The sequence below is a fragment of the Sinocyclocheilus rhinocerous genome, unplaced genomic scaffold, assembly GCF_001515625.1.
Source record: "Sinocyclocheilus rhinocerous isolate Xijiao unplaced genomic scaffold, SAMN03320098_v1.1 scaffold45, whole genome shotgun sequence".
NCBI lineage: Eukaryota > Metazoa > Chordata > Actinopteri > Cypriniformes > Cyprinidae > Sinocyclocheilus > Sinocyclocheilus rhinocerous.
In genome coordinates this window covers 1,089,380-1,102,867 of record NW_015632734.1, presented here as the reverse complement: position 1 = coordinate 1,102,867, position 13,488 = coordinate 1,089,380, and the positions used below count along the sequence as shown (strand labels likewise).

The following is a 13,488-nucleotide window of genomic DNA, read 5'->3' as shown; positions in this document are numbered from 1 at the left end:
TTAAGATCATGTTCCATGAAGATATTTTGTAAATGTCCTACCGTAAATATATCAAAACTTTATTTTTGATTAGTAATATGCATTGCTGAGGACTTCATTTGGACAACTTTAAAGATGATTTTCTCAATATTTAGATTTTTTTGCACCCTCAGATTCCAGATTTTCAAATATTGTATCTCGGCCAAATATTGTCCTATCCTAACAAACACACATCAATGGAAAGCTTATTTATTCAGCTTTCAGATGATGTATAAATCTCAATTAAAAAAATTGACCCTTATTACTGGTTTTGTGGTCCAGGGTCACATATTCATATAGTCACTGTGCTACAAAATGCATGTGTATGACTGTTATATTTTGTATTCTAATAAAAAGCAACACAAAACTGTCATTTGAATAAACTAATGACGTTTTTTCCTTTGCTTTCAGAGTGTTTTGGTACTTCACAGTTGTTTACCTGTCTGCCGGGTTATGAGGGGTCTGTGGTCGGCCTGAAGATGGGTGATCTCTCGGTTAATAGCTCCATCTTCAGCAGCAGGAATGGATCTGACGCCCCCTCCGTCCCACCCAGCATGTCAATTGACAAGCTCCTTCCAGCCCTGCTCGAGTGTTTTGGGATCATTCTCTGCGGATACGTCGCGGGCCGTACAAACATCATCCCAGCGACACATGCTAAAGGACTGGGCAGCTTTGTGTCCAAGTTTGCGCTTCCAGCTCTGCTTTTCAAAAACATGGTGCTGCTGGACTTTGGCGATGTAATCTGGCCTTTTTTCTTTAGTATTTTGGTGGCTAAAGTGACCGTGTTCTTCTTTGTGTGTGTCCTCACACTTTTGGTGGCGGACAGAGAGAGCCGTTTCTCCAAAGCTGGCCTCTTCTCCATATTTGCCACACAGAGTAATGACTTTGCTCTGGGGTTCCCTATAGGTAAGTAAAAAAAGGAGAAGCCATATTAACAGAACAAATCCAAAAATAGAACTAAACCCACAAATCATGAAAAACTTGAATCGGTGATATTTCCGACTGTCTACAGATATGTTCTTTCGCTTTCATTTGCCCAAAGTTATCTTCAAGCATTATGAGTTTGTAGGTAACACAATCCATATGCTGTACAGCCTGTTAGTTTAGTTTGAGGTTCATTTTTCTTGAATGCACTTCCAGGGCTTGGCACATAGTACTAGTATGATTCACATAATACCTCACCTCAGTCGGCACGTGCCCAAACTTCAACGTTAAGAAGGGGTTAAATAATGTCAGTTGTTGTTTCAATATTGAAAAAAAAAAAAAACGCTGAAACAACATTAAGTGCTAAATGGTTGTAAAAAGATTGACAAAATACTTCTAAATCAGTGTTGAAAATGTAAATGTTGAAAAGATGTTGAAACAACATTGCGATATCAACATTGATTTGCAAAATTGAAACAACGATTGGGCAACGATTAATCGCGATTAATCACATACAAAATAAAAGTTTTTGTTTATATAATTGTGTACTGTGTATATTTATTATGTACATATAAACACACATACAGTATATATTTTGAAAATATTTACATGTATATATTTATATTCATATAATTTATATTATATATAAATACAGTATATTTAATATATAAACATGACGTATTTTTCTGAAAAATATGCATGCGTGTGTTTCCGTGACAGCGTGTGTATTTATATATACATGATAAATATACACAGTACACACATATATATTATGTACACAAAAACTTTTATTTTGCATGCGATTAATTGTGATTAATCGTTGCCCAGCACTAGATTCAACCATGGTCCATGATATTGATGCCTCTGTGAATTAATGTAGAAATGTTGATATGTGGATATACTGTATGTTTTTTTTTTTCAAGCTATAAATACAGAGAATAAGCCTTAAGGCTGCTTCAGACCAAGAATGATGTCTTTAACAATAACGGCAATATACTGCTGCAACTTAAAATTAAACATTACAATAACTAATGATGTGCTGTTTCCACTTAAAAGCGTTCGTGCTGCCTTAAACTGTAAAGTTTAATCAACCTTTGATTTTTAATTTATCTCAACAAAAAAACGCTAAAAAATTTGTGATTACTAATCGTAACAATCATGTTTACAGTGTATATTAACATCCACACCAACACACAATAACGGTCTGTTTATTAGCAAGTGCTGCAGTTCTGTTGCTGCTTTGCTCAAGCTCTTTAAAGTCAAGTGGATTCTGATTGGCTGTCAATGTTTTTATCGTTCATCCACAGAAAAAAAAATAATTCTAATAGTGATTCCAATTATATTGTTCCTCTGTGTACCATCAGTGGTGTCAACTTCACTGTTCTCATAGAATTAGAATGATTAATACAATTTTATAGATATAGTTATAATGCTTGCTGTGCATGGGCCTTTAAACTTAAAAAAAAATATATAGTATTGGATGATAGTGTAAGCTAAATGGTGTTCCATTAACCATTAACCCATAAATTGTGCAAACAAAAAGCCAAATGGAACTGAAACATGAATTTACGTGTACTTTGCTTCTCGTTTCCACCATATGCCATTATCTTCTGTCTTCCACACAAGAATCTTCATAGAAGAATGTCCAAGCTGCTCTTTTTGGTATAATAAAAGTGGAGCATTTGTGCACATTCAGCCATGGCTCTTAAAACACAAACCAATGCTGTTTTGGTTGATAAAAAAAGAACACCTTGGACATTGTGATAAACATCTCCTTTTGTGAAGAAAGAAAGTCATAAGGGTTTGGAACCAAATTAGTGTGAGTAAATAATGGCAAAATGTTAAGTTTTGGTTTATCTGATACTAATTGTCTCTGCCTCCTCCACAGTTGAAGCTCTGTACCGCAACACTCATCCTGAGTATCTTCAGTACATCTACCTGGTTGCTCCCGTCTCACTCATGGTCCTGAACCCACTAGGCTTTGCGTTCTGTGAGGTGCAGAGGCGGAGAACTGGAGAACCTCAGCAGCAGAGTAAGCTGCAAGTGCTGGGTTTGGTGCTCCTTCAGGTGGTCAAGAACCCTATTGTCTTTATGGTGGTGATTGGGGTCATTTCTCACTTCCTGCTGGGCCAGAAGATCCCGGCCTTCATGGAGGAGTTTGTAGATGGTCTGGCAAACTCATTTGGAGGAGCAGCGCTGTTTTATCTGGGTCTAACCATGGTGGGGCAGCTGAAAAAGCTTACCCGCTCCACTGTGGTGGCACTTATTCTCCTCATCACAGCAAAACTGTAAGTCTACCATGCAAATTGTTAGTAGTGAAAGTTGAAATATTCTGTCGAACACAGAATAAGAAGTTTAGCAGAATGTCCATGCTGCTCTTTTCCATTCAAACGGTTAAAGGGACAGTTCACTCAAAAATGAAAATCATTTGCTTACCCTCGTATTGTTCCAGAGCCTTATGAATTTCTTTCTTCTGTTGAGCACAAAAGAAGATATTTTGAAGAATGCTGGTAACCAAACAGTTGCTGGTAGATATTGACTTCCACAGAAGAAGAAAATTCATATAAGTTTGGAATAACTTGAGTAAATGATGACAAAATATTACATTTTTTTCTGTGAACTATCCTTTTAAGCTTCTAAATGGACCAAAAGAGCACTATAAAAATAGTCCATATGGCTTGTTATGCGATCTGGGGCTGGTCAATTATTGCAAAAATCATAATCACGATTATTTTGGTCAGTATTGTAATCACAATTATTTAACACAGTTATGAGTGGACCGCATGACCAAAACTTTATATGAGTGATTTATTTAAAGATAGCGATATATATCAAATATATATTTTCTGTAAATAGGGTTACTATGACATCTACATTTTATATACCAGTGAAAATTCAATTCTCAACACCACAGCAGAATAATACACTCTAAAAAATGCTGGGTTAAATACGATCCAGTGCTGGGTGAAATATAGACAAACCCAGCAATTGGCTTGTTTTGACCCAGCGGTTGGGTTACTATCCAGAAGGTTGGGTTAAACATTTAACCCAACCGCTGGGTCAAAACAGGCCAATTGCTGGGTTTGTCCCTATTTTACCCAGCACTGCGTTGTATTTAACCCAGCATTTTTTAGAGTGCACATGACCCAAGAGCCCAGCCTTAACTTTCTTCACTTTCTGCAACATTATGATTGACCTATCAACACAAATAAATCAAAACTCTATGTAGCACATCCTTTCTCCCAATGCTCGGATGAGGGACTAATTTCTAGAGCAGGGTGGAGGGGATTACTAGGTAAGCTGGGTCAAGTCACAGAGTAATTGTACTGAACACAATGCCAGAGCTATCGGAAGCCAAGCAGCACTCTCAATTTAATGTTCCTGACTATGGATTGAGCTTTAAACCTCTGTGTAATCAGAACATTTGAAAAAAAGAAAAAAAAAATCATCTCACTCTTCTGACCTAGCCATATGTGTACACTAAAAATAACTCCCAACCGCTGGGTCAAAACAGCCCAATTGCTGGGTTTGTCTATATTTCACCCAGCACTGGATCGTATTTAACCCAGCATTTTTTAGAGTGTAAGGTAACTCATCTAAGTTAAAAAAAAAAATCTTCAAAATTATTGAAAATAATTACACAGTCAGTAATACAATAAAAACAAAAAAGGGAAAGGACAAATACAACAGAAAAAAAAGATAAAAATTAAACAAACCGTGATTTAAGCTTTTTATGCAAGTCTAAAGTGTTCGTGCTACAGAAATTGAATAATCGAATGTAAAATAAAACAGCATAGTCTTCACTTTAGGAATTAAACTTGCTTTGTTTCTTATTAAAGCTACAAAAGTCCTTCAGTCAGGAGCAGTGAGTGATTATGTCTTTGTATTTTGTTGTTTGATTAATATTAAGCACACAGTCGGCAGCAGGAATATTAGCCCGCTGTCACTTTAAGAGCTGCACGGATCCAATTTACATGTATGTTCACAATACAAATTCTATTTTTAAAAACATGAATAAATCTAATAAACTTTAATACAAACCAAGCACGTCCCATTTTGCGAGTCACGTTACATGATTTTACTGATTTGCACGTGAAATTGGGCTTTTATGGAGGAGCGAATGCACACTGTTGGAAAGGGGTGGAATGGGGCACAATAATGTTTTATCTTGATTATTGTATTTTCGACAAATACAATAGAATAAAAAGATACAAATGAAAGAAACTGTGCTTTTTGTTTTTTTTTATGCAAGTCTAAAGTATTCATCCAACAGAAATTGAATAATCGAATGTAAAATAAAACAGCATAGTCTTCACTTTAGGAATTAAACTTGCTTTGTTTCTTATTAAAGCTACAAAAGTCCTTCAGTCAGGAGCAGTGAGTGATTATGTCTTTGTATTTTGTTGTTTGATTAATATTAAGCACACAGTCGGCAGCAGGAATATTAGCCCGCTGTCACTTTAAGAGCTGCACGGATCCAATTTACATGTATGTTCACAATACAAATTCTATTTTTAAAAACATGAATAAATCTAATAAACTTTAATACAAACCAAGCACGTCCCATTTTGCGAGTCACGTTACATGATTTTACTGATTTGCACGTGAAATTGGGCTTTTATGGAGGAGCGAATGCGCACTGTTGGAAAGGGGTGGAATGGGGCACAATAATGTTTTATCTTGATTATTGTATTTTCATAATCGTTGAAGGCCGAAATCAAAATCGAAACTGTATTTCGATTAATTGCACAGCTCTAATTCCAAGTCTTCTGAAATCATATGATAGCTTTGTCTGAGGAGTAGACCCACTTTTAGATGAACTGTACATCAGTAGCGCGTATCAGAATTACATTTATCTTCACCCACATTATTAGGAGTCTATTATTTGATTATTTGAATCTGTAAATATGCAGGTAGCAGCTTCCAGTGTAACTTGGCAACAGTACAGTGTTGGTCCAATGGGAATGTTTCTCAGAGCGTCAACAGAGTGAATCCATGTACTTTTAATGCACATGCTTAGTTAGAGGACAGTAACACTGTCTGTGACAACTGATCTGTTTGATCTGCTCATGTTTGTCCTGTATATTTAGTTTACTCCCAAACTCTTTTTCTGCTCTTCTTACTTGTATTGATGAGTAAGATTAAACATAATGTTGTTGACAGTGCTGTGGTTCCTGTAGTTCCTGTAGTTCTTGGTTTCCTTATGGTTTCATTGCATAATGCAGAACTCACTCTGTTCATCTGTGGCCTCTTTAGGCTGGTGATGCCTCTGATCTGTAGAGGGATGGTTGAGGTTTTGGACCGTGGAAGCAGAAGCTCGATGAACCACAGCAGTCTGTCAAACTACGCTTTCCTGTATGGAGTCTTCCCCACTGCACCTAGTGTGGCCATATATGCGTCACATTACAACATGGAGCTGGAAGTGGTATGTGCATTGTGGAGATGTGTTTTGCACCTTTATTTATAACATTCCACTTGTGCCTTTGTCTTTTGTAGCTTCTCGTACATAACATGGTGTAGTCATGAGGTGCTAGTTCAAATTTAAAAAAAGTTTCATCTGCAGATATGGCCTTGTTTAGGGATCTGTGTCTTTGTGCATACGGACATCTGAAGGGATTGTGTTTTTCAGCAATAGTGTGCACCCTTAATTTACAGAGAAAAGAAGGTCAGGGAAAAATCTGCAGATGGAAAAATCTCCATACAAGTTCTTTGTGCATTTTTCTTTTTTTCTACTTACTTTGCACTTTTTCATCATGTGACACTAAAGACTGGGGTAATAATGCTGAAAATTCAGCTTTGCAGCACAGGAATAAATTACATCTTAAACTATTTTAATATATAAAACAGTTATTTTAAATTGTGATAATTTTTAAAAAATATTACTGTATTGGTAAACGTAAAAGACTTCTTTCTAAAACATTAAAACATTTTATAGACCTCAAACTTTTGATGTCATTCAATCCACATCCAGCTGAATTTTCCCAGTTAGGTTGTATGTGTCTCCGTATTAGAAATTATATTCTACATTTGCATAATTTTTTTTTTCCTGACACCACTCCCATGGCACACTTAATTCAATTTTAACCTTATTTAATTAGTTACATTTTGATTGACTCATGTAGTTTATCAAAGTACCGCCACGGTATTTTTGTGATGATCACCTCTTATTTGTCCCGTTCAGGTGACCTCAGGGATGGTGATCGTCACGTTTCTGTCTGCTCCCATCATGTATGTGTCTGCCTGGCTGTTGACCATCCCGTGGATGGACTCGGATCCACTAGCATCAGCGCTGCAGCACGTCAGCTTCAACATCAGCATTATCAGCCTCTTTGCATTGGTGAGTGTTGAGGGTTTTCATTTCTCTTCCCTTCAGTCTTCTAATTTTGTCTGGTTTTGCTTCCTCTTAAAGACATGAATGGTTACAATGTGTTGATTTTGCTGTCATCCCTCATGCTGGTGGTGAGAGCACATGTTTGTGCTACTTCTGCTCTCATGCAGGTGATTATTATGGGATGAAGGTAAATCCGTGTTATTACCAGTATTGCCGGAGATGCCATGGAAACCAGGAATTAAATGGATTTTAATGGACATGCTGTTTGAAATCTGAAATGATGTAAAGTAATGTTTTTTGGGTAATTGAGAAAAAGATTTAATGATACTGTGTCCGGATTTTTGTCTGGGTCTATAAATGTATTCAAAATACATCATTAATTTATTAAAACATTAAATGGATTAAAACTCTAGTAATATATTAGAACATTTCTGACTTAAAATGAATTTAAAATTGTTGGATAGTGGTACAGGATGGTACAGTCTGTCCTGGTATCGTAATGAGTATCAAAAAGAAAAATTCTTAAAAATAAAAGAATTTTGTCATAATCTTTTTACCATTTTAAGTTAGTTCAAGCAGTAAAATGTAATGTGACACAATTATTTTAATAATTTAAATAATAATTATCGATATTTGTAAACATGTTGGAAAAATGTATACTTTTATATAATTATTTAAAAGCTTTTGTAAAATAGGTAATAAATAACAATAATAAATAAGATGTGTGCACTCACATGTATTGAAGGTAAAAAAAAATTAAAATAATAACATTTTATTACGTGGTTATACCACGTGACAAACATAGTCGTTAAATTTGAACTTTTGTTGAAAAAGGCATACATGTTTTTCAAAACCATAGGACACTAAAATGAATACAAAAGAGTACATTTTTTGGTATTTTTTTTTAAAGATTTTTCCTTTCCGTTGTCTTAAATGCTCTTATTTGTCATTTCAGATAAGATAAAGCCATATGAAGATTATTTAGGGAAAAATCTGATAAATCAAAACTGAAATAGAGTTCATTCAGCTATATGACAAAATGCTGATAAAATCAGCTCGTTATAAAAATCGACAATGGATTTTTCTTTGCTTTTGACATCAAACATGCACACGTTGAATAAACACACCAGAATGCCAGTAAAAGTGTTTACATGCAAAGTGAAATTGGGTTAAAGGGCAACAGTTAATGTGCACAGATCAGAAAAGAACTGCTGGTGTTTGCACGATCATGCATGTTATCAGGCTATTAAGCATAATCATTGTAAGATGCATGTAAACACTCATTTTTATTTTAAGTTGTTATGATCATTGAAATTCAAACACTTTGCAGGTTCAAACAGGTCCTGTGTTTGCATGTCTAGTGTAGATGTTGGTTGCAATGTTTCCAATCTCAGATTGTGTCATGCTGTTGTCAGATGCATCTGTTGACACGTCCTTCCTCTTTGCGTTCAGCTTGAGAAAAAAGCAAGAAACTGAAGTTTGGTTTAAGCTTATACAGTATATAACAATATTCAAGCATATACACGCACACACACACACTCTATGAACCAGTTAAAGTGGTTTTGAGAGGTTACTGTAGGTGTATGTTCACACTGCACCGGAGGGGATGGAAACACGTTGTGCTAAAAGTATTCAAACTCTGGCCTGCACTTCTCTGAAATGCTCTGTTCATGTTTGTTCTTCCTGTCCCTGCAGGTGTGGAGTGTTGCAGTCATGCTACTGAGCAGAAAGTTTCACAGAATTCCTCACATTTTCACCATTAACCTCTTTGTGGCGCAGGTGAGCTTAAAACTAGTAGTTGCTTGGTTTTAGAGACACTGTTATACGAGCTTAAGGGATGCTCAAAGGGTTGGGTTAGGCACTAGTAGAAATAGTGGTGGGAGTTTCCGGTTAGAGAAACTGGAGCAAGAGAGCGGGTCCCAATTAGAGGATTTATTTGGATTATTTCTGCATGTATGAAGTAGTACAGGCACTGTGTGTGCACGTGTGTGTGGTCTACAATGAACAGAGGAAGCAAAATACAATGTAAAAGTTGTTAATGTAAACAATATTATGACTAACATAAAGAGTATGAACATTATACATAGCAGTAGCAATAATAATTCAAGTTATCTAAACAGCTGCATTCAAGTGTATCATTTCATTGATGCAAGACAAGGGTACAAGTTAGCTTACATATCTAAATAATACTGTGGAATATATGCAACTAGGCGCTATTAAAGGAGTTTCGACATTTGGCCTAACTAGGTCTGCATGCAATTTACCTGAACATATACATATTACTTAAATTATTTTTTGAACTAGTACAGTTCACATATGACAATAACAGAGTATGTAAAATATTTAAGTTTGAACAGCTTGGAAGGTAAACGGATAACTTCTTAATCATTCACTCACAGGAACAACAAACATGCAATCCGTACTCTTGAACAAAAGAAAAAGAAGTCAGTCTTTCTGCCTATAGACTGCCCCTGATACTTGTTCAACTCAACTCAATTCAACTTTTATTTATAAAGCACTTTCAAAACCATTAAAATGGACCAAAGTGCTATCCATAAATAATAAATCATTCTAAAATTCATGCAAACATAAAATAACAACAAGACATAACATCAAGAAAAACATGCTTGACTTGTCCAGACTTATACAAGCATTAATAAAGTTATATACGTAAAGATACCTCTAGGAGGCGTTGTTGGGCTTTCGTCCAACTGTACTTTTCCATTAATATCACAAATATGTTTCTGAACATTTCAATTAACATGAAAGTGCAGTCAAAATGCAACCTGATGATTTTTTTTCACTGCACATTCTGCACAAACTAATACTGCCGTGTGTTTGTAGTTATTAGCCTGTGTTGGGATGATCGCGTGGAACTTCATGGCAGAGCAGGACAACTTCCTGGGTCAGGTGTTGACCTTTACTCTACTGTACGGCTCTCTCTACAGCACCTATATTTGGCCTGGTGAGTCATTCGAGTTTGTCTTTGAAAAATCACTGAACATCACCTGTTCCAAAACATCTGATTCAACACCATTAAACACTACCTGGTCCACACAACAGCATTAAAAACTGTAAAAAAAAAAAACGAAACATAAAAAAAAAACTGTGGACATGAAAAATGGAAAGTCGGCTTGTTTAGTTTAATCAGGTGTGGGTTTTGCGATGCAACTACGGTAGATCTAGATGACAAGAAATAAACTGTAAGTAAGCAATTAAACATTTCTTATGTAAGTACGTGGATTAATCCAAAGTTATGTCATGAAACTCTAGATGCTGCAGGCTGATTCAAACTCAATCGGATTTAATTACATCATTATTTACATGACGCAGCGGATTGGTTTCTTTCGCATTAGCAGCCAATGAGCTCGCTGCTTAACATTCAAATACTTAGCTAGTGCTAGCTGTAGCAGTTGCAGCGCGCTTCAGAAACCCTCCACCTTCCCCAGCTCCACCTTATGGATCATGGGGTAATGTTATGTGTGTTATATATGGGGTTATTTCATATATGTGCAGCAGCAGTATTTCATACATGCTCACAGCAGCATATCTGTGGATGTGTTGGCAGTAGCAAGTCTCAGTACTTGCTGTGCCGCAGCAGATCTAATCCGGCAAGACCAGACACAATAACATTGTCGTGTATATTACCGTGCTAAACTCCCTGAGAATTGTTATGACAGAACTATGGAAGAAAATCGATTGAGAGCCTGTTTTTTGTCAAAGTAACAGGCTTTTGGGGGTTGTGTTTGAATAATGTTATTCATTGTGTTGTGAAGGTCTGATCGCTCTGTCTCTGCTCCTCATGAGGAGACGTAAGGAGGTGAACTTCAGGCCAGGGCTCACTGTGATCACTGGCTGGGGGTGAGTGGCACATTCAGGACAGTTACATAATGACCAACTGCATTACTGTACGTGATGAACGTGGCAGAATCGATTGATGCTCAATAATGTGCTGCATGCATACTGCAGTATAAACTGACTATGAGGTCTGAGATTGTTTGTCAATATATTAGTTAGTTATTACAAATAAAAAATAGTTTTACCATAATGTCAACCTACATTACCCACAATCCAGTCAGAGAAGTTGTTGTTGTGTTGTAATTAAAAACAGCCTCATAAAATATATATATACATATTTTCTAATCAATGATTTAATTACACAGGCTTTTACCATTGTCCTTCTGATTTTATTTCACAGTATCTTTGTAATATTGTGATACGCCTTGGATCTGAATGATTTGGTTCTTATAACCTTTAATTGAAGAAATTCTGAAGATACTTCTGAAACCAAGGCTGCTAAAAAAGCAGGCAGTCACTGTTGTGCTCTATTAGACAACTGAAATAAGTCTTTCTAAGCCAAAAACACAGATATCTGCTGTTGTTTCTCTCTGTCTCTTGCAGTGTCCCGGTTCTGGCTGTCAGTGTCCTCCTCCTGACAGGGGAAAGATTGCCAAACACTATCGACTCTGCATTCTTTTATGGAAAGACGCAGGTACAAAACTGATGAAAGAAAGCCTTTCACGCTGTGCACAATTCCACATGCCCTCTTTAAGACTGTGTGCGCTGTTACTTTGCATCGGATCTGTTTGTTCAGATAACGTAGTCAGAGTTGGTTGATTAGTAATGGTGTAAAGGTAGCATGATAACAGGATACTTTCTTCTTGAGTTCAAATGTGCAGAATGGAAAGAGAAGTTTTGCCTCGGATCATGAAGTCAATGCATGAGATACTACTGTCCATGACTCTGAATACACAATCTGTCCTCACGAACAAAAGAAAGTCCATTCCACCTTTATAGTCAGACTAATACACAGTCTAATGTTTATTGGATTTCAAACCACATATGAAAATGACTTGAACTGGTTGCGAAAATGCAAGAAAAAAACCCCAGATTTCATTACATTTTGTAGGTGTTCAGGCAACAAAAACTGGGCTATCAGTGTGAACTAGGCCTAAATATGACAACAACACTAGAACCATGTGTAGTTTTATGTAATTCAGCCCATCATATTCCATTATTTTTAACTGTAAGATGTTTTTTTTTTTAAACTTGTTTTAATCTAGTGTTCCCCTGATGTAGATCAAGTTGGTGTGTTACTTACAACGAACTTTGAAATAGTCCTCTTATATAACATCATGCATTTGCATGTTTGAGAGCAAAATGGTTTTGTGATGTTTAGTTCTTCAGGTCACCTAGTGTTCTCCTAAAAGCTGAAATAATTATGGGAAAATGGACCTGTATTCAACCTGAATGGATAAACCGTGGGTTTACTGTCAGTAATCATATAATGAGTGTATTTGTACTGAAATATTGTTGTGTGTTGTAGGTGACGTGCACGTCTGTGGTGTTATTCGTGAGCATTGTGCTGTGTGGCGTCTCGCTCACACTACTCAGCAGACGAACTCAAGACTCTCACAGCCTTGAACGTGGATCACTGTCTGACAGCGAGGAGGACACACACACAGAGCAGCCCGGTGCTACAGGCAGCATCAACACAGGTGTGACACTCACTACTCCTCCTTTGTAAAACTATGGGTCCAGAATCATGGGAATCTTAAGAAAGAAGTTAAAGGGATAGTGAAAAAAAAAAAGTGAAAGTGACGTGACATGTGGCCAAGTATGGTTACCCATACTAGGAATTAGTGCTCTGCATTTAACCCATCCTAAGTGCACACACACAGCAGTGAACACACACACAGCAGTGAACACACACCCGGAGCAGTGAGCAGCCATTTATGCTGCGGTGCCCGGGGAGCAGTTGGGGGTTCGGTGCCTTGCTCAAGGGCACCTCAGTCGTGGTATTAAAGGTGGAAGAGAGCACTGTACATTCACTCCCCCCACCTACAATCCCTGCCGGTACAAGACTCGAACCCGCAACCTTTGGGTTACGAGTCAGACTCTCTAACCTTTAGGCCACAACTTCATCTAGTTAGTTCCAAAAGTAGTTTCACCCAAAAATGAAAATGTGATGTTTATCTGCTTACCCCCGGGGCATCCAAGATGTAGGTGACTTTGTTTCTTCAGTAGAACACAGACGAAGATTTTTAACTCAAACCGTTGCAGTCTATCAGTCATATAATGCAAGTGGATGGGAATCACGGCGTTGAGAGTCATAAAACATACACAAACAAAACCAAATTAAACCCTGACACTAAAATGACTGACAGACTGCAACGGTTTGAGTTAAAAATCTTCGTTTGTGTTCTACTGAAGAA

General features: G+C 36.9%; 1 protein-coding gene across 2 annotated transcripts in view; it reads left to right on the top strand.

The window, feature by feature from the left end:
• Nucleotides 1-13,488, top strand: part of gpr155a (G protein-coupled receptor 155a) — a 30,155-nt gene that overhangs the window by 5,678 nt on the left and 10,989 nt on the right. For both annotated transcript variants that reach the window (XM_016556045.1, XM_016556046.1), the window contains exons 2-10: nt 430-924; nt 2,831-3,230; nt 6,199-6,367; nt 7,124-7,279; nt 8,969-9,052; nt 10,118-10,238; nt 11,050-11,134; nt 11,675-11,765; nt 12,600-12,771. In XM_016556045.1, coding sequence (XP_016411531.1) covers nt 498-924; nt 2,831-3,230; nt 6,199-6,367; nt 7,124-7,279; nt 8,969-9,052; nt 10,118-10,238; nt 11,050-11,134; nt 11,675-11,765; nt 12,600-12,771 — 1,705 coding nt within the window. In that variant the 5' untranslated portion in view covers nt 430-497. The remainder of the gene's footprint in view (nt 1-429; nt 925-2,830; nt 3,231-6,198; nt 6,368-7,123; nt 7,280-8,968; nt 9,053-10,117; nt 10,239-11,049; nt 11,135-11,674; nt 11,766-12,599; nt 12,772-13,488) is intronic.